Genomic DNA, 20967 nt, shown 5'->3' on the forward strand with positions numbered 1-20967 from the left:
TAGGATTATATCCCAGCAGAAAACACACAAAGAAAAGACAAGCGGTCATCAGAGTGAGTGAGCTGAGATGACAGGGAAAGAGAATCACAAGTCAGACCCTCATGTACAGGAGACCTTGGGTAACCAGTTGATGCTTGCTGGAGCTTCTTCCTGAGGATGGTACATCCAACAGCCCCACTGCAGTGAACCAGGCTGAAGTCACTTGCCTGCTCTGCACCCATCCAGCACTTGAGCTGAGTCATCTGCCTCACCAGTGCAATCCTGCCCTACAAATCTTTGGGCCTTTCATTGCAGCACTTCAAAGAATCCTTCATTAGAGAATGAGCGTGGCAAATAATCTGGAAATGAAAAGGTAGCACTGCAGGAAATCAAAACACAACCCGTACGATGAGAAGGGATGGCATGTATTCCAGGTTAGCTTGTCAGGAAATTATTGCCTATATCAAAAGTGCCTCATGGCTTGCAGCAATAAAGGACCAGTATAAAAGGCAACCCAGATCCCAGCTCTCCCATCCTCTTTTCTTGTCGCCTTCTCGTTGGGAACCAGGTAAGTGTGAAGCCCTCTCTCTAATTCTTGCAAAGTGTGATTTTGTCTCAATAGAAATGGTATCAGGTAGTGGATCTCCATGCTATGGGAGACCATAGAGGGGATAATGTCAGTGCAGAGAGCGCTTGGGACACAGCTTATGTGGCTCTAGATTTATATAGCCTGTGAGAGTCTCCCTGGTCCACACTGCTCTTTGTAGGGCCCTGGCACAATGAAGGGCTGTGACCTCCCGTCACAGCCTCCTCCATCCTCAGTAGTTGCCTTGGCTCCTTTGTGAGAGGCTATGCAGGCTGTCTCTCACATATCCTTGTTCTCTTCTTCATTCTAGCTGTCTTTCCCAGTCCCAAGACATGTCCTGCTACTCCCAGTGTGTGCCATGCCGGCCCTGCGGCCCGACCCCTCTGGCCAGCAGCTGCAATGAGCCCTGCATCAGGCAGTGCCAGAACTCCACCATCATCATCGAGCCCTCTCCCGTGGTGGTGACCCTGCCCGGACCCATCCTCAGCTCCTTCCCGCAGAACACCGTTGTGGGCTCCTCCACCTCCGCTGCTGTTGGCAGCATCCTCAGCTCTGAGGGCGTGCCCATCACCTCGGGGGGCTTTGACTTGTCCGGCTTGGGCAGCCGCTACTGTGGCAGAAGGTGCCCGCCCTGCTGAAGCCGCTGGCCGTGGTCCTGGAGAAATTCGTCCAGAAGCCACGAACAGGATGCTGCATCACCTGACCATGCTCAGCTTCTCAAGGAAGTACTGAGAGCAAGAGGCCGTGCCGTGCTTTCTGAAAACATAGCTCGTGTCTCTTTTTCTTTTCCTCTATCTCCATTTTCTTCCCACTTTCCCCCCTCTCACCCCCTCTTTTTTTTTCCTTGTCCTCCTGCGGGCAATGAGGCTCCTCAGAACCAGTGCATTCCCTGCTACAAGGAAGACACTGGCCCTGCATAAGCTCAAACAAGGGACTGGATGAATCCTGTACTCTGGAGCCTCTGCTCAGTGTGACCTCGTTTCCTCTCTAAACATTCATTAAAGATTTCTGCATCTTATTTGAGCTTTTGATTTTTTTTCTATTGTGTATCGTCTCCAGAGCAGCCAAGGGAGAATGGCTCTGCTACTGGTTGGTATAAGATGGGTGTTTTAGAAGACCATTCTCCATTCCCAGAAGAATGGGAGGCTGTGACACACTGCAGAAGCTACTCTCTTGGATGCAGCTGGACAAAATATCCGTGGCTATGGCAAGCCTGTGCCTGGATGCAGTTGTATTTACATCTTCACACTCACAAAGGCACGTGCAAACAATGCTTGCACAGAAATACAAGCTCGTGTACACCTCATGTGCGTGTGAGCATATGTCATCCATGCTCATGCACAGACACAGCTGAAGAGGCAGGGGCTGAGCTCATGGGGAGCTGACTGAGGAGACACTGGTGACCTTTGTGGCAGGGCAAGGCTGCAGTGCTCTGAGCAGATAAAGGCTCCTGATGAGCTGCCAGCACAGTTTGCAGATGTGCAGGGACAGCCGAGGGAGAGGAGTCCAAGGAGAACAACAATTTATTCATAGGGTAGCAGGATGAGGAAGAGAAATGAAACCCAGCAGTCCAGACCACCTCACTGGTGTCAGGGTTTTATGATTTTTGTTATTGGCATTCTTCATCGTAACTTCATGCAGTGCACTGGGACGTAAAGAGTTGATGCTGCAGTCCTGTGGATTGCTGGTAGTAGCTCAGTACCTGAGTACCTGAGATGAGAAGAACTACAGCTCCCAAAAGACTTCACCATTGCGTTTCTGTTTTCTTTTCAGAGGGAAAGATAAAACAGCTTGGGAGTCCTGGGATGTTGTCTTTCCAATCATCTCTCTGGTGTGTGCACACTAGCCATCTTCCCTTCAGCATTAGAGCAAGGCCTTTGGTTTTTGGACACTCTCTTTCTTTCATTTATTTGACTCATTCGCTTGTTTTCGCACTTAGCACTTTGCTGATGTTCTGGTTTTAGTCCCGTCTCCTTCCTGGTTCTCATACGTGCTGCACTGGGGAAGGAGGAGAGGATAGAAGATGGAATAGAGTTGTGAGAATGTCCCTCAGGTGTCAAACACAGCCCATGCTGTCAGTCCCGCTGTTCCCCACAAATACATGGCGAGCTGTCCTGCCAGAGACCCAACTGCGTCTGACACAATTTGGGCTTAGTGAATCACGGTTGCAGTGCTCATTTCTGTCGAGAACTCAGGGAGGTGCACCCTGGTCAGGATGGAGTTTGGCGGCCATGCAGGCAGCGCCCCCTGCGGGTCCGGACGGCACGGTGCCCCCGCCCCGCCCTAAGCGGTTCGTGCCCGGCCGCAGCCCCGGCTTCGCTTCCCGTGTGCCCACGGCGCAGTAATACACCGCCGCGTCGCCGAGCCGGGGCCGGGCGAGCCACAGGGCGCTGGAGCGGCGGTCTGCCGACACCCACAGCCGCCCCTCCGGGTCCGGCACTTCCTTGGAGCCACTAAAAGAGTTCACGAGGAATGCGGGTCCTCGGCCCGGGAGCTGACGGTACCAGTGGATGTAATCTCCGAGCTGTATGCTGGGGTGTGAGCAGGTGATGTTGACGCCGGTGCCCTCGCTGGTCTCTGCCGACGGCTCCTGCTGCACCTGAGCTCTGCTCACAGCCACTGCCGAGAGGAAAAGAACAAGCATACTGAGAAAGTGCATTTTCTCCCACAGAAATTTCATGCAGGAAGAGAGAGAGGTGCACGAGGTCGGAAAGAAGCCAGTAGTTCAGAGGCGGGCGCGGCGCCGGGCCCCCGCGGCCCTCCGCAGTGCGGCCCCGCCGGCGGCAGCCTCGCGTACCCAGGAGCACCGCGGCCAGCCCCGCGGCCCAGCACTGCCGCATCCCGCCGCTCCGCCGCCCGCGCCGCGCTGCCCCCGCCAGCCCCGGCTCTGCTCCGCCCGCGGCACCTCCTCCCCAACGCCGCCGACAGCTCCGCCCCGGGGTTGCTCCAAACCATCTCGCTGTCTTTCAGGTGTTTCGTAATGGCAACTAAAGACATGTGCTCCGAAACAGTTCGTTGTGGAAGGAGTGAATGGAGTACAGTTGGTCAGTAGTTCCCTGAGTTCCCTTTCTAAGTCCTACTAAATGGTTTTGATGCATGTTGTTCTTTCCTAGATGCGACCACCATCCCTCAACTGTCATGGCTCCTGAGCAATGACAGAGAGCTTCATCACAACGATGTCACCCGATCAAACACCCTTGGATGCATCTCAAGGCCACAAGTATGTCCAACTGGATGAAGTTCTCCATTGGGTTTTCTTCCTTTCTACGGACTGCTTCTTCACTACCATGAATTCTGTGAATGAAGCTCAGGGGCCTTTTAGGTCTGTCTGAAAGAATTATCATAAAAATGGATGAAAAAGAAACATACATTATATTACACATCCACTTCTCACTATTTCTGGCATCTCACGGTCCAGTGGAAATACAATTTCCTTAGCTTCCTTTTTACTGCCTCAGGAGAAGTAAGGATGCTTTTCTCACTATTCTTCCCAGCAAGTTTTCATCTCAGGCTGACCTGTGGTGTTCCTGCCTGCATCCTTGCATGGGCAGCAATGTCTCTGGGTTGCTCGTGGTTAGCCTGCCTCTTTTTGAATTTAGAAATCTCCAGAATTCCTGATGCCCAGCCATACTGCCCATCCAGCATTTATTGGGGTGGCTAAAATTGCCGCTGTCTGGAAGCAGAATTGTGTGGAAGAGTTGTAAGGGATTGTACTCTGATATGCAGACAAACTTTTGGAGACCTTCTGCAGCACTGGAGTTGCCATTCCTTGCCAAGGAAATCAAAGAGATGAGACTTGAGCAAAGTGGAGAATCCACTATCAAAGGGAGGTGTCTCCTTTAAGTCTCACACAACTTTTCTCCTTCCTCCAGTCATATGGCTCAAGTTCAGCCACTTTTGATGACCCCTCTCAACGGATCTTGTACTTTCTAGTACTTTCTCCCGAGTGTCCAGAGGGCTGTGCCTCTTCTGGACATGCATGTCTATGACTAATGCAAGATATCTTGTTCCAAGATATCACCATCTCCCTGCCTCAACCATCCTGACTGCCTCACTCTATGGCCTGTTTGCCATGGACTCCACCACCTACCACGTCTTCCTTGCTTTGTACTGTTGAGGCTCTAGTCTTAGTCTGGGGTCATCGTTGAAGTGCAGCTGAGCACCTGAGAAGCACAGACATCCTGCAGGGCTCTGGGTGTGCTGGCTGACAGCAGGCTCAACAAGAGCTGATGTTGTGTCCCAGCAGCAAAGAGGTCGAAGTGAATTTTCAGATGTACTAAACACTCTGTAGCCTTCTGGTAAAAAAAGGTCATTTGCTCACTGTAGTTAGTCTTGGTGTGTCCTCAAATGGAATGCTTTTCATAGTTCTGGGCTCCATGACATAAGAAGTTTTTAAATATTTTTAAAGCATCCAGAGGAAGGCAACAGAGCTGATAGTGGGGCTGGAAGGCATATCCTCTGAGGAGAGCCTGAGGACACATGGGAGAACACAAAGCTAAGAGGCAGCCTCATTGCTCTCTACAACTTCCTAGGAAGGAAAGCAGAGAGGGCGCTGCCGGTCTCTTCTCCCTGGTATCTGATGACAGGACATGTGGGGGAATGGCACAAAACAGCACCAGGAGATGTTCAGGCCAGATAGCAGAGATACTGTATATAAGTCGATCATGAAACACCTAAGACTCAAATTGGAGTGTTAGAAAGCAGAAATTCTTTATTTTTGGTGCCGGATGCATGGGGGATGAGTTCCACCTATCATGCATATGTTGCACAGAAGATTCTCAGCTTATATTCATTAGTTATGTTACATGTGCTAATGTTACATATTTGTACATAAATGGTACATAGATATTCTGTACTTCCCCACAAAATCATTAACATAGGGTTCTGTCTCTTCGCACGTGTTCAGTCTTTTTGTGGTGGTGGTCTCACAGCCCTCTGCATTCACAGTATTTGCTGAATTGGAGTAGAACTTCCCATATCTACTCGATTCAAGGTGTTAGATAGTCACTGTAATCTACTTGGTACATGGCTCTGACTCTTCTTGATTTCTAAACAAACGCCAGGGTATCAATCAAGGAGCATTAGAAAGCTTAGCAACTTTGCTAGAACTTGTATCACCAGGAAATTGTGAAGATGGTCAAACACTGGATCAGGCTTCGTGGAGATGTGGATGATGCCCCATGCTTTTCAGGGTTGACAGACATTTGGACAATGCTTTCATTAATATGAAATTTTATTTTATTTTATGTTTTTCCTTGTGGTTAGAGCTAATGATGTCAGACAGTTGAACCTGATGGTATTTGAAGATGCCTTCCAGTTCCTCTCCTGTCTTCTCCATTAGAGGTATTAGCAGGAAGAAGGACAGTAACGGAATCTATTGGTTTCCTGAAGCAGTGATGATGTCCTCTGCCCATTTATGCATCAGTGATATCAAAAGCACTTGAACTTTGTACAGAATGGAGACCCTCTCTCTTATAAACTTCCCATGCTGAGCATGCTCCTACATCTATTGTTTGCTTGCTTCCTTCTTTTCCCCTTTTTTTCTCCTTAAAGAGGATGCAGTTTCACTTGAACATTGCACAAACTCTGCAATGCTGTGATATGGGCTCCTGAACCCCATGATAATCCACAGCCCACAGTGGAGATCAGCTTTTGTAAAGAGACTCTGTCCATTACTGTGATTTCCTTCTTGTCCCATTCCTGGGGGTGGTTGGTCTCTTCTGTGATCAGTTTATAGGTACTTATGAGGTCAGTCTCTCTGAGGTCAGTTTCTTAAGATGACCCCATTGATGATGATCTGACCTAGACTGCCCTTCTGGGATCCCTTTGAATCTCCAGCGATATTTTGAATATGTATAGATATATATAACCTGTTACATTATTAGAATCATAGAATCGTGGAATTACTGAGGTTGGAAAAGACCTTCAAGTTCATCAAGTCCAATAGCAACTTAACCATACTACCCTAACTCTAACAGCTCTGCTAGACCAAAATTGTTTTGACTAGTAAGATTGATAAGTATGTAATTGTCAATTTTTTTAAGTCCATAGTTTTACCAATGAGTTTGTTACATCAATATCAGCGTCAGTCTGTATCAATATCAACTTACATTTGTTGTGGTGTTTTTAAAACTTCAAAGAACATTTTTGCTACTTCTAAGTGCTCCTACAGTTAATTCCTGAATGAATATAGCCTTCATTTTTGGTGTATTATGGAATGCTACCAACTGACTGCTGGAACTTCCACTTGTGAGTGGGCTGGGAACACCCTGCTATTGCACTGTGCCATAGAGCCAGCCATACCTGAGGCCTCCCCATACACCTGTCTCAGAACAGCATCTCCAGAGTCATACAACAGAAGGAGGCTGTCCTTGGCTGTGCTATCTCTAACATGGACCAGGGAGACAAAGGTGTGGGTGATGGAACACACTGGATCTTTATGTACTTCCAATGATCCTCGCAGAAAGACAGCCTCCTCCTGACACTGTTGGGGGATCCCTGCAGTCTTTGGAGAGCGTGCCATGAGTCGGATGTCCCTTCCAATCCAGGAGCACTTCCTGGGCACTGAGACTCGAATTCCAGTGAGGGACATGAAGGTGCTGGTGGCTGATGACCAAAGGACGCTTCACCCTATTGACACCAAATCACTCCTTCCTCCTGCAACCCCAGGACCAGTATTCCTCTGGTTTGATGTTGCAACTGCCCAAGTGTTCAGCCCTGGCATGAGTCTATGAGCTGCAGAAGTATACTTGTCATTGGTTTCAGTATGGGGGACTACAGAAGACCACACATTGGAGCCCCATCTCAGTCCCTCTCAGCCCAACACTCCCACTGGTGCAGCAAGGCCCAGGACAGTGACTCATGCCCAAACACTCACGGCTTCTTGGTGGTGTCATGTCTTCCCCAGCCATGGGACTGTTCTCCTCAGGCTCAGGAAATGGAAGACCCTCAAAGTGCCCCAAACCTACGCTTCTTTACTGAAGACTCCATGTGAGAGCAGATATCCCCATCTCCACTGGGACATGGCAGTGAGAGTGTGACATGTTTCTGCGCTCAACGGGCACTTTGTATTTCCCACAGTCATGCAGGTCATGCACCAGCCCAAACACAGGACTCACACTGGAATGTCTTTCCTCAGGCATCAAGATCCTTTCATACTCCCTGAGCCCTGGGCACACACAAATCGCCCTTGTACTCCATGCAGTATCACTGCTCCCTACACACTCACACCTGTGACTTCACAATTCAGCACAGCCTGGGATTCTATTTTGTGAGGGCTTTTCTTTCACACAGATTCTGTGTGATGCCAGCAGCACAGTAATGGCATTGAAAATCATTTCTACATGATATCAGGATGGCCCTTCCTCTCCTCAGGCCAGCTGTTGTGTCAGGCAGTGCTGGTTCAGGTGGGATCACAAGACAAAGAGTATCAGAACCAAGCCCACCAAAGCCCAGTGTAACCAAAAGAGTAACTCTGGCCTGGTCCCTAGCCAGGGGTCTCTATGCAACAGCACAGCCGTCCCCTCGCTCTGCTGCAGGTGTACATTTCTACAGCTGGACCTACTGCTCACCTCCTGCCCTGCCAGGCTCTTTGTAGGTCCAGGGCATTGAAGGGGTGGAGCTTTCAGGTAGGCTTTGGTTGGATCTGGCCTTGGCTTCTGATCGAGGGAAAAAAGTTGATAGGGGAGGGACAGGCAAAGAAGGCCTTCTGGTGATTGAAATTAGAAGGAATAGAGAGAACTGTGGAGGTGATGCAAATGTAGGAAACTATCATGAAAAGCAGAGCACTGTGCAAGATGAGGATTGGATCTGCTATCAGTCACTCTCCAAATCCTCTTTCTCTCACTTCTTCCACAGACACAGGTATAGAAAGATTTGTCCAACCTTCCCCAAGCTTTCATTCAGCCATTCCTTACCTCATGAGTCCTCCCGGAAGAGAGCTACAAATTACAGTCTCTGAAGTAGAGAATTTTTCTTGTTTCTGACTTTTTCTCTTCTGTCTCATACCTGGCTCAGAAATCCTGGGGCTTCTCAATCCCCACACTCAGAATAAACTTCTATGAGAGAATGGGTGTGACAAAATCCAGAAAATGAAAAGGCAGTGTAAGTGGAAACAGCCACACAGCCCGTATCATTAGCTGGGATGTTTTCCATTCATTACATGAACTACAGAGAATGGTCTCTTCTGTCTATAGGACTCCTGGGTCTAGAGCAGTGCAGGGCCAATACATTAAAAAAAAATGCCCTGTCTGGATGAAGCCAAGAAGACTTCTTCCCTCTCTGTGGCATGCTCTGCTACAAACGTGCCCATCCTATGGTATAACCTCACCAGACAACAGCAGACAACAAGTGACCCTGTGTAAGGCATGGTAAAAACCATACCGTCATCATTAAAACCCTCCACATGATTGCGACCCTGCTTGGTCTAATCCTCAGCTCTTACCTGCGGAAAACCACTGTGGGATCCTCCACCTCTGCAGTGATTGATAGCATTCTCAGCTGTGATGGAGTCTCCATCATGTCTGGGTGTTTTGATCTCTCCTGCCTTTCCAGACACTACTATGGCAGAAAGTGCATACCACGCTCAATGTTAAGTTCCCCATTTCCTACGCGTTCTTCTCTTTTCCTTGTATTCCCTTCTTCTGGGTGTATCATCTCCATTGCTCCTTCCAATTCGGAGATTTTCACATGGAGCTTAGGGAAGGAAGTAATTGCTGAAGCACTGTAACAGCAAGATCGCATTCTCTGGAAAGAGTGACTCTGGGAAGGCCCACACAGCAGGGAATTTGGGCAAATGTCAGAGAACAAAGAAACAATCTGCATGGGACTGCAAAGCTCAGGTGAGTTTCAGACCACCTGCTTAAAGCCCTCGGTGCACAGCAGAGCACACAAATCACAATGCAGCATGTGTTCTCTGCACAGCCCATGCAAAAACTGGGTTGCCCAGGAGTGTACATGGAGAGGAGTTCCAGGTCAGGGTCTCCTTTGTCACTTTTCATTCCTCTCAAGCCACAGACATCGGTCTCTTCTCGAAGAGGATGTTGACCTCCAGGTCTCTGCGTGCACAGAGGAAGCAGCGCTGCCAGGGGAGAGCTGAGGGCCCCTTCCCCAGAGCTCCGCCTCCAACAGACACACCCCCTCCCTCACTGCGGTTCTGGCACGGCCAAGGAAGCTCCCTGCACCACGGTGTCCCGCACAGCACAGAGGTACAAGGCGCTGTCAGACAGCTCGACTTCTGCCAGCCGCAGGAGGCTGTATTTCTCGGTGGTCTTCAGCCACGTGGTGAAACGGCCGTTCTGCTTGGAGCCTGCTGCTGCCTGATATGTGACCAGCTGGGGAGCTTGGCCTTTCTTCTGCTGGTACCAAAACAAACCATAAAAGTTAGCTGCCTGGTATGTGCAGGTGGTCTGGAAGGTGTTTCTCTCCTCCACTGTGACCTGTCCTTCTTGCTGGCTGACAATGGTCTGCCCCATGGCATCTGCAAGAAGAAAGCAAAGGTGAGCAGCTCTGCAGGGAAGATTCCAGGCTGCCAACATGGAATGGATACAAAGCAGCAGGAGAGAAGGCTCCCTGTCCTTTGTCCAGCAGAAAGGTGTTGCAGCCTGTGCACAAGAAGGTAGTTATGAAAGAGCTCTTAGTTTGTCGGCCAGAGCAGACAGTGTGCTGTGTCCCTACTGAAAGGAACAGGGAGCAGTCTGTCCTGGCTGTAGAGGGTGAGTGACCCATGGAGCTGTTGTGAAAAGATTCATCCTGCCTCTGCATCCCTGTCAACTCTGAGGTCTCCAAAGTCCCTCAGTATACAGCTAGCTGAGCAGAATGGTTGCAAGTGTGATCTCTGGCTATGCTGACAACCACCAGGACACTGGCAGCCACAATCGTTATACATCAGTCAGCATATCCTTAATGCTGATGGGATGAGATGTTTAATGTCACTCTTGTGACTTTCACAGGATCTGCTTCATTCTGTTGCAAAGGCTGAAAGGTGGGACTGCAGGGATGGCTGCGATCTCTGGGAGTGGCAGCAGGTAGATTAGAAGACAAAAGCAGAGAGAAAGGAAGAAGGGCAGAAGGTTTATTGTTATTCAGGAGCTGTTTGCCACAAAGCCCTGGTGATGACGGTGAGCGCTTTGTGGGGAGAAGATGGATGCCTTGATTAAAAACTTACCCAGCAGTTGTCCCAGGAAGGCAGTGAGGATGAGAGAGCTGCGGTGCATGCTGAGACCGATCCTCCTGTTTGCTGAGTGAGAAAGAGGCAGAAAACCACCTCCCAGCCCCAGGATGACAGAGCTGCCGGAAATGACTCTGCTGGCTCCACAGGCAGGGCACTCACTGCCATAGCAACACCCACGGGTAACAACACCATTTCCCTTAAAAGCCCTAAGCTCAGAGCCAAGCCCTGTTCCTCCTCTCTGGCTAATCAGGATGGCAGTTTCCCTGTGGAAGCACACACCTTCACCCCTGGCTTCACAAGCACTCCCGCGGTCACACAGCCCATCAGTGTGAGCTCGGGCCCTCAGCACATCCAATACTTCTGCCTGGAGCCTGGCTTCTCTTACCCAGCATGTGGGTCTCCGCCTTCATTCAGGATAGGCCAGCCTGCTGTTTGCTGGCCAACAGATGTGTGCAGTCACCCACTCCTCTCACACACATCCCCACACTCCTGCTGATCCCTCAGATAATACCATGGGATCTCAGCCTGCCTATCCTTCACTATCAGGCTTTATGTTTCCTTACCCACCTCTCTCCCACACTTGAATACTCTTTCCTTCCAGTCACTGGTTTAATCCTGATGTGCTGTGCATGTTGTTTTGGTTGCTGGCACCCAGATCTCTCCTGCACACCAGTCTCTGCATCTACTGGCCTAGACCTTGAGGTGCTCCCACACGAGAAGGAGAGCACAGTTTCAGTGCTGCACGATGTCAGCTCGGGCGACGACGGGAGGGAGGAGCGGCAGCGCCCCCTGCGGGCACGGACGGCACGGTGCCCCCGCCCCGCCCTAAGCGGTTCGTGCCCGGCCGCAGCCCCGGCTTCGCTTCCCGTGTGCCCACGGCGCAGTAATACACCGCCGCGTCGCCGAGCCGGGGCCGGGCGAGCCACAGGGCGCTGGAGCGGCGGTCTGCCGACACCGACAGCTGCCCCTCCGGGTCCGGCACTTCCTTGGAGCCACTAAAAGCGTTCACGAGGAATGCGGGTCCTCGGCCCGGGAGCTGACGGTACCAGTGGATGGAGCTGGCTTGTATGTTGGGGTGTGAGCAGGTGATATTAATGCCGATGTCCTCGCTGGTCTCTGCCGACGGCTCCTGCTGCACCTGAGCTCTGCTCACAGCCACTGCCGAGAAGAAAAGAAACAGCAAACTCAGGAAATCCATTTTCTCCCACAGAAATTTCGAGCAGGAGAGAGAGGTGCACGGGGTCGGAAGGAAGCCGGACAGGCAGAGGAGATAGCGACCCCGGCCACCCTCAACTCTCGCAGCTCCCTCAGTGCGTCCCCGCCGCCCGCGCCGCGCTGCCCCCGCCAGCCCCGGCTCTTCTCCGCCCGCGGCGCCTCCTCCCCAGCGCCGCCGACAGCTCCGCCCCGGGGCTGCGCCCTGCGCCGGCGTCACTCGGGTTTGCTCCGGGTTGCGAGTGCTGGGCGCCTGTGCGCGGGTAGCGCATTTTGGGCCTTGCGTGTCCTGCAGCGTAGCCTGGGCTCTGCGGTGAAGGCGGAGAGCTGAGGGACTAGTGCGAATGCTCCTTCGGTATAGAAGAAAGCAGCTGCCCGCCTACAGTGTCCCAAGCGAGAGGCGCAAGCGAGTACAAAGACGGGACGGGAATGGTCAGAGAGCGCAGCGCGGCCGAGTCCTTTTCCCCTCGCTGTGCCCGGCTCTGGCGCAGATCCGAAACCGGGCAGTGGAACGGGTCGTGTGCCTCCTGATATCTAACCTAAAACTCCCCTGCCTCTGTTTAAAACCATTCCTCTTTGTCCTATCACTATTCACCCTCGTAAACAGCTGTTCCTCCTCCTGCTTATATGCTCCCTTCAAGTACTGGGCCGTGTGCTGCTGCCCGGGATCGCGGCACCCCGAGAGCTCCCCGAGCCCCGGGTCCCGCAGGCTGCTGCCCATGGTGCTGATGCCGCCGCTCGAGGAGCCCGAGGAAGTCCGACAGTGGCGCCGGACGGACGGCTGGGAAAGAGGAGCATCAGGCTTTGAATGCGTGGGAGAAGCCAAGAGGGAGCCTGGAGGCACGGTTACAGAGTCCCTGACAGCTTCCGCCGGATCGAAAGCCATGCCCGGATCTCAGAGATATCCACACCATAAAATCACCATAAAATCCAGACAATCCATCCCCACCCCCATAGCCCACACACTGCCTGTGTGCAGTGATTTGACTGCAGCGGCCCGTGCTAAGCGCCACATCTCTCTCACTCTTGGCAGTACAGCCGGGTGGTTATGGGGATAAAACCTGCCCCTGCCACATTTGGTTGGGGTTCATGACCTGCACCTGTTCCATGACAGAATCACGGACTCCTCTTCTTGTAGCAGTACACAGCACATGACAGGGACATCTTCAGGCCCAGTCTGACTTCAGCAGCTGGCCCCAAAAGCACTCATGCTGCTCCCTCCAGCACAGGACACAGTGAGATGGTGCAGAGTTAAGAAAAGATTCATGAAGAGGACATGACAGTCTGTGGGGATCAATCACATGGCTCAACCAGGTCTGAGGAGTCCCTGCTGCACACCACTCTGTCACTCCTCATATGTTCACCTCTTTCTCTGTATACCACAACATCAGATATTATAGGTCTGTCTCACACCAATCCCCATCCATGTCCTGATTTACAGCTGCATCTCCTGCAAAGGCCAGGCTTGTCTTCCTGGAAGTGGCCCGGAGGTTTCTCGATACCTCATCAGCTGGTGTGAATGGTGACATTTATTTCTTCCCATCATTTCCATGCACTCCTTTGGTGTCTGTCTCTGGATGCTTCTTGATTGGCTCCCCTTTTCTCTCATCCTGTTCCACGAGGTCCTGACAGCTCTTCCCAATCAGAGGTCCTCCACACACATGCTTATAGTGCACTTCGTCCAGTCATGGAGAGCATTCATGGGAAGTTAAAGACTACTGGTGCAGCACTGAACCTTGAGAGACTCTTAATAGATTCCTGTCCCCAGCTGTACTCTGAATAGTAGCCACAACAGTTCGAGCCCAGCAGATCATCCAGTTTTCCACCTACATTATTACGCATTCACCCATGCCATAACTCACCCATTTGGTTGTGAGGGGACTACACAACAGGCAGTCAAAGTGGTCTCATCAAAATTTAAGCACATAACATTCTCTGTCCTCACTTTTTCAGTCTTGTTCATCATTTCCCTCTGTATAACCAGGCTGGCTGCTGCTAATCGCTGTGTTGTTCTTTGTGTATTTAACAATGGCATCTGAAGGCATTTCCTCAGAAACACTGTAGGAAGGAGTGAAGGGAATGCATCTGATGTGTTGTTCCCAGCATCCTTGGCTAGACAAGTCTGCTCTGTTGGGCCTTGCTTTTGGGAAATAAGAAGCCCTTCCCTTATCCCTGAGGAACTGCAGTAATGGAATCAGCCAGACTGCACCATACCCGGCTGTGCTCTGTGTGCCAGAGAGTATAATGACAGAAACAGAGTTCCATCATAGAAGGAGAAGATTGAGCTCTCTACGGGAAGGGTCTGCACAGTGTAACTTGGGTAAATCCACTGGTTCTGTCTGATGCTGAAGAAAGATGGGGACTCTTCCAGTCCAGGAGCTGAACATTTTGCCCAAGTGGATGGATCCTGCCACTCTAAGGATGCCTTCAATGAGGAACAAAGGTAGCATAATATCAGCTCTCAAACTGAAAGGAACAGGAGGCCAACGTACATTCTATATCATTATCTGGAATGTTTTGCATTCAAGAGGAGCTTGTCAGAAAATAATCACTGCTAGAAGTGATGCGTCTGGACACAGGTCAGCATGAGTCCATTATAAAAGGCAGTGCAGCTCCTTGCCCTCTCATCCACTGTTCTTGCCACCTTCTCTTTTGGAACCAGGTGAGTGTGAAGCCCCTTGTTGTCCAACTCCTTCTCCAAAAGGAGGACTCAGCTGTTATCAGCTCTGTTCCATGTCAAATCTTGGGACTGCTTTTCATGGGAGAAGGAAGTGTTGAGTAGATTTGTTGTAGAGGCATTCTAACCCTGTACCATGCCAGCCCTGCAGCCCGACCTCTCTGGCCAGCAGCTGCAATGAGCCCTGTGTCAGGCAGTGCCAGAACTCCACCATCATCATCGATCCCTCCCCCGTGGTGGTGACCCTGCCCGGACCCATCCTCAGCTCCTTCCCACAGAACACCGTTGTGGGCTCCTCCACCTCCGCTGCTGTTGGCAGCATCCTCAGCTCTGAGGGCGTGCCCATCACCTCAGGGGGCTTTGACCTCTCCTGCATTTCCAACCGCTACTGTGGCAGAAGGTGACCCCTGCTAAAGGTGCCCCAGAGAAAGACACACAGGAACTCTGAGCACAGCACTGGGCAGAAGAAGAAAAAAGTGAGAGGCCAGCCTCACTTCTCGGACAATATGGAGAAGTCTTTCAATACTCTCTTCCGCTCAATTCATCTTATCTAGTATCATTGTTTTCTTTTCCCTTCTGAGATCTCTTTTACACTCTCAAAAGCAGTCTCCAGTGACCTGCTCATCTCTCTACTATCCTTGGCTAGTAAAGCGGGTCCTGCCATAGGGAAGGGGAACAGATTCTTGTCTGTTCCTGCTGCTCCCCACACTTGGTTACTGCTCCTGGAGTGACATTATCTCCCTCCTCAGACTCATTAAATATTTGCTGCATCCTTTAATGTGTCCTTCCTTTTTTTTTTTTTTTTTTTGGTGCATAGATTACTGCTCTAGGTATTGGTGAATCTACTCTGATGAGATCTCTGCTTCCCAATTCCAGTGAGACTGGCTGAACTGCCAGTCTTCATAGGCTGCTTGAGCATTACAAGGAAAGATGGAGCACACTTTAGAAGGAGTGGAGCAAGAGCTCTGTGTCCAGATAAGGTTGGAGGCTTTGGAGTGCACGGGGTGATTCAGTGATCCCATCTGTATGATAGGTGCAGGTGGAAGCCCATGGGTAGTCCTTGCCCAGTCTCATCAGGGCCAGAGCATCAAGGCAGCAGGGCTGAGGGAGTGTAAAGAGAATGTGTGGGTGATGATGCTTCCAGGCACAGTCCATGCCCTGAAAGAAGAGTGGCTTCTAGGCAATCTTTTAACAGGATCGCAAAAGCTAACTAGACTTAGGAGAGGATCTCACTGGATAATTAGAACACATGAAATAATTCCAAAGGAAAGTGAAATCTGGCAAATGCCAAACCGCTTTGTCTAGGCATGTTTTTTAAGGGAAAGATTTTCAATTCATAGCAAGTCTGTTTTTCTCCCTGTGGGGTGATGTAAATACATATTGGAGTTCCCCTGCATTTCCCAGGCTATGTGCACCTGCAATCAGATCTCCTGCACTTCAGACAAGCCTCAGCAGTGCAGAAGAGCTGCTGCTGGGAGGTCTCTGGTGAGTTGTATCTGGGGGATGATGGCAGGGCTGGAGTTGGACAGTGTTGCATGTGATGGTGTCCAAGCCATAGCTCTCTTCAGCGCAGTGTCTTGCTTGGCCCAGTTGTTCCCAAGATCAGAGAACCCACAGGTTCCCTGTGCTTTGCCTTTCCTACTGTTTTCCGCCTAGTGACTTGAAATCATACCTTCAGCCAGGCCATTCTTGGGTCATTGTTTTTATTAAGAAAACACAATATCCACAGGTCATCTTGTCATCTGAGAAATACAGGGAATCATAGAATTGTAGGATAAATTGATGTAGAACAGACAAAGAGACAAGAATCACTGACTCTATCTCCTTTCTCCATATGGGAATAATGAACATCTAACTCATAATTCCCTGCTCTCCTATCTCAATTGCAACACACTGTATGTATCTATTTGAAGAAATCTCCTAAAAACATGGGAAGTGTGGTGAGATGGAAACATAAGTGGAGAATACCTTCTGGTGAGAGAAAGGAGTGAAAGGTGTGGAGAGAACTGTGAAGATGATGCAGCTGTCAGAAACTACCAGGAAAAGCAGAGCATTTTGGACAATGAGGATCAGAACCATCAAGTTCCTGTTCCAATGGCCAAGGGTAAGAACAGGCCCAGCATTACAGGAGAAATGGACAGTGATATTCCTGCTGTATTGCAATGTGCCAATTATGTATGTCAATCAAAGGGCAACACTGAGAAAGCTTGATGTTCAGTGATACTCAGGTGACTGCCTTTTACCTGGAAGCACAAATGTTCCTCCTGATGACACAGAAATTCTCCAGTTTTGGGAACAATGCTTTTTCAGATCTCAAGATGAACTTGCTAAGGAGGTTATAGGCTTGGATTCTCAGGTGCCTTTTACTTCCCACGGTGACAAAGGTGAGGCCATTCCCATCAAGATTAGGAGACACGTGGGAAAAGTAATGAAAACAGGATCACGTGTCAACTGGCTTGGTCTGTTTAAGCCCATAAGAATCAATTTGGTCACCAGTGTCCTGCTCTCCTTTGCCATGGCTCTAAGATTTTCAGTGTCACTGCTTTTTTGTTGAAGCCATTGGCCTCATATGCAGTGTCACTACATCCCTCCTACTGGTATACCTACTGGTATACCTCTAGGTATTCCCCTCGCTCCTAGTGGCTGCATCCTCTGACAGACAGCACTCTGAAAACAAAAGCTACTTCACCCCAAGGGAATTAGAAGATTCCCATTAAAATGTCTTTCCACCTAAGCCAGGAGATGGGGTGGACTTACTTCCGTAAGTCCAAATGGTTGTTGGGAGATGCTGGGGGGCACCATGGAAAGACTAGACCTAGACTGCAGGCTCTAATCAGCTAAACCCAAACAGTCCTGCCTTCCCTAGATCTGTTCAGATGATGAGGGACCCAGGTTGCACCAGGACCTGACACCAATACACAGAGAACAATATGGGCCTTGGGACCTGCAGGTCCTGTGCACGTGTGCTCTAGCAAATCCCGCGTGTGCATTTACAGGAAGACACCTGTGCCTGCATGCAGGCATTGTTACATCAGTGCACTCAAAATCACACACATGCACAGAAAAGAAAGCTCAAGAACTCATCGCACATACTTGGGCACAGACGGAAATGGAGAGGTAGGGGTGGAGGCCATGGGGAATTGACTGAGGAGACACTGGGGGACTTTTCTGGAAGGGCAAGACTCCAGTGTTCTGAGCAGGATAAGGCTCCAGATGAGCTGACAGCACAGTCTGCAGATGTGCACGTATGGCCCAGTGTGGGGAGCCCAGGAAGGTCACAAAACTTATCAAGAGGGCAACTTGATGAGGAAGAAAATGGAAACCCAGCAATTTAGCCTACCTGACTGGGCATACAATCACATGAGAACACCGGAGTGAACTGGGTTGGAGAAAAAGAGGAAGACATGGCAGATCTGTGTATACAGGGAAGCCTCAGGCCAGCATCACTTGCTAGCTGGATCCATCTCAGCACTTGAGCTGAGTCCCCTGCCATCGCTGACTCATTCCTGGCCCAGAAGTCCTGGGGCCTCTCAATCCCAGCAATTTCACCACAAGGCAGTGAGATGAGGAAGAGAAATGAAACCCACATGGGAAAGAACTTTATTTGGTGCGTGAAAGAGCAGATCTCTGGAACAAGTTGCCCAGAGAGCTTTTGGAATCTCCTTCCCTGCAGATATTCAAAACCCACCTGGATACTTTCCTGTTTGACCTTCAGTCCTTGGAAACCTAAGGGCCTCCAAATCCCCCCCTGCTGGCTAGTCTCTCTCTGTGGGGCAATTTTTTTTTTTGCAGGGGACAAGGTGAGGACAAGAGGGAGAATTTTCATCCTCTAGAGAGATGGAGAGATGTGGATTACATAGATGGTGTGCTCAGTGGAGAAGCAATGGGTTGGATGGTTGTATGGGAGAGGAAGTGTCTACCCTGGCTTCTCTGATAACGTCAATGCCAATGTCTACCATTACTCTCTTCCACTCACTCTTGCTCTCACTTTTCTATGCAATCTTTTTTCCTCAAAGATCTGCTTTTGATACATGTACAAACAGTCTGGACTGACCTACTTACCTCTCTCCAGTTTTGGGTCTGGTAGATGATTTCCCCATAGAAACTCCGCTACTTAAAGGATAACAATGTCTTGTCTTCTCCTGCTACTTTCCACAATGGAGGCTTCCATTTTGGTGCATTCTTAAGTGTTTCCACATGTGACCTTTACAACTGCTTATCGGTGGACTTAGGAGAAAACCATTGCTTTGTTGGGAATTAGCTGAGGGCACTCTCCCCATGGGCACTGGAGGTTGGGACACAATGAAGAGATTCTTCTTTCATGCACTGTCTGTTAAAGCTGAGGAAGAAACCATGAAGGTGGTCAGACAGCTGGAGAACTTCTGCTATGAGAGATTTGTTGTTGTTTATCCTAGTGAGGAGAAGGCTCTGGGGAGATTTTAGAGCTGCATTCCATTATGTGAAGAGTGCTCACAAAAGAGATGGAGAGGGATTCTTAATCAGTGATAGTAATGATAGGACAAGGTGCAATGGCTTTCAAGTAAAAAAGAGCAGAATTAGGTGAGATATTAGGAAGAAATTCTTTACTAAGAGGATGGTGAGGCACTGGAATAGGCTGTCCGGAGATACTGTGGATGTCCAATCCTGGGAAGTTCGAGACTAGGCTGGATGGGACTCCAAGACATCTGATCTAGTGGAAAGTGTATCTCAGCTTGTGGAGAAAGGAACTAGATGATCTTTTAGTCCCTTTCAACACAAAACATTCTACAAGTCTGTGAGTGTTTATTTATATATTTATTTATATGTTCTTTATTTGTTTGTTTGTTTGTTTATATTATTTGGTAAACTCCAATTGCACAGAGAGGGGACAAGCCAAAACAGTCACAAACTCTTTTCTGAGGACACTGTTTCATGGGATAGGATTATATCCCAGCAGAAAACACACAAAGAAAAGACAAGCGATCATCAGAGTGAGTGAGCTGAGATGACAGGGAAAGAGAATCACAAGTCAGACCCTCATGTACAGGAGACCTTGGGTAACCAGTTGATGCTTGCTGTAGCTTCTTCCTGAGGATGGTACATCTAACAGCCCCACTGCAGTGAACCAGGCTGAAGTCACTTGCCTGCTCTGCACCCATCCAGCACTTGAGCTGAGTCATCTGCCTCACCAGTGCAATCCTGCCCTACAAATCTTTGGGCCTTTCATTGCAGCACTTCAAAGAATCCTTCATTAGAGAATGAGCGTGGCAAATAATCTGGAAATGTAAAGGTAGCATTGCAGGAAATCAAAACACAGCCCATATGATAAGAAGGGATGGCATGTATTCCAGGTTAGCTTGTCAGAAAATTATTGCCTATATCAAAAGTGCCTCTTGGCTTGCAGCAATAAAGAACCAGTATAAAAGGCAACCCAGATCCCAGCTCTCCCGTCCTCTTTTCTTGTCGCCTTCTTGTTGGGAACCAGGTAAGTGTGAAGCCCTCTCTCTAATTCTTGCAAAGTGAGATTTTGTCTCAATAGAAATGGTATCAGGTAGTGGATCTCCATGCTATGGGAGACCATAGAGGGGATAATGTCAGTGCAGAGAGCGCGTGGGACACAGCTTACATGGCTTTAGATTTATATAGCATGTGAGAGTCTCCCTGGTCCACACTGCTCTTTGTAGGGCCCTGGCACAATGAAGGGCTGTGACCTCCCGTCACAGCCTCCTCCATCCTCAGTAGTTGCCATGGCTCCTTTGTGAGAGGCTATCCAGGCTGTCTCTCACATATCCTTGTTCTCTTCTTCATTCTAGCCGTCTTTCCCAGTCCCAAGACATGTCCTGCTACTCCCAGTGTGTGCCATGCCGGCCCTGTGGCCCGACCCCTCTGGCCAGCAGCTGCAATGAGCCCTGCGTCAGGCAGTGCCAGAACTCCACCATCGTCATCGAGCCCTCTCCCGTGGTGGTGACCCTGCCCGGACCCATCCTCAGCTCCTTCCCGCAGAACACCGTTGTGGGCTCCTCCACCTCCGCTGCTGTTGGCAGCATCCTCAGCTCTGAGGGCGTGCCCATCATCTCGGGGGGCTTTGACTTGTCCGGCTTGGGCAGCCGCTACTGTGGCAGAAGGTGCCCGCCCTGCTGAAGCCGCTGGCCGTGGTCCGGGAGAAATTCGTCCAGAAGCCACGAACAGGATGCTGCATCACCTGACCATGCTCAGCTTCTCAAGGAAATACTGAGAGCAAGAGGCAGTGCCGTGCTTTCTGAAAACATAGCTCGTGTCTCTTTTTCTTTTCCTCTATCTCCATTTTCTTCCCACTTTCTCCCCTCTCACCCCCTCTTTTTTTCCTTCTCCTCCTATGGGCAA

The 20967-nt window shown here is 50.0% G+C and overlaps 1 protein-coding gene, 2 pseudogenes and 1 gene segment (V, D, J or C); 3 read left to right on the forward strand and 1 right to left on the reverse strand.

Moving 5' to 3' along the window:
- The first annotated feature begins 888 nt into the window (after nt 1-888).
- Nucleotides 889-1563, forward strand: LOC146542526 (feather keratin Cos1-1/Cos1-3/Cos2-1 pseudogene; annotated as a pseudogene).
- Nucleotides 1564-2070: 507 nt separating this feature from the next.
- LOC116217731 (T cell receptor alpha variable 4-like) lies at nt 2071-4964 on the reverse strand. The segment is given in 2 exon segments: nt 2071-3184; nt 3363-4964. Coding segments are annotated over 2 exon segments (471 nt in total).
- A 9547-nt stretch (nt 4965-14511) lies between these two features.
- On the forward strand, nt 14512-17089 carry LOC146542527 (feather beta keratin-like). The gene is made up of 2 exons (XM_085210775.1): nt 14512-14610; nt 14742-17089. The coding sequence occupies exons 1-2, from the start codon at nt 14512-14514 to the stop codon at nt 15027-15029; spliced, it is 387 nt and encodes a 128-aa protein (XP_085066901.1). The 3' UTR covers nt 15030-17089.
- A 3341-nt stretch (nt 17090-20430) lies between these two features.
- Nucleotides 20431-20876, forward strand: LOC104917178 (feather keratin Cos1-1/Cos1-3/Cos2-1 pseudogene; annotated as a pseudogene).
- The last annotated feature ends 91 nt before the right edge of the window (nt 20877-20967 follow it).

Source organism: Meleagris gallopavo, chromosome 29 (assembly GCF_905368555.1).
Source record: "Meleagris gallopavo chromosome 29, MGAL_WU_HG_1.1, whole genome shotgun sequence".
In the NCBI taxonomy this organism is placed as follows: Eukaryota; Metazoa; Chordata; class Aves; order Galliformes; family Phasianidae; genus Meleagris; species Meleagris gallopavo.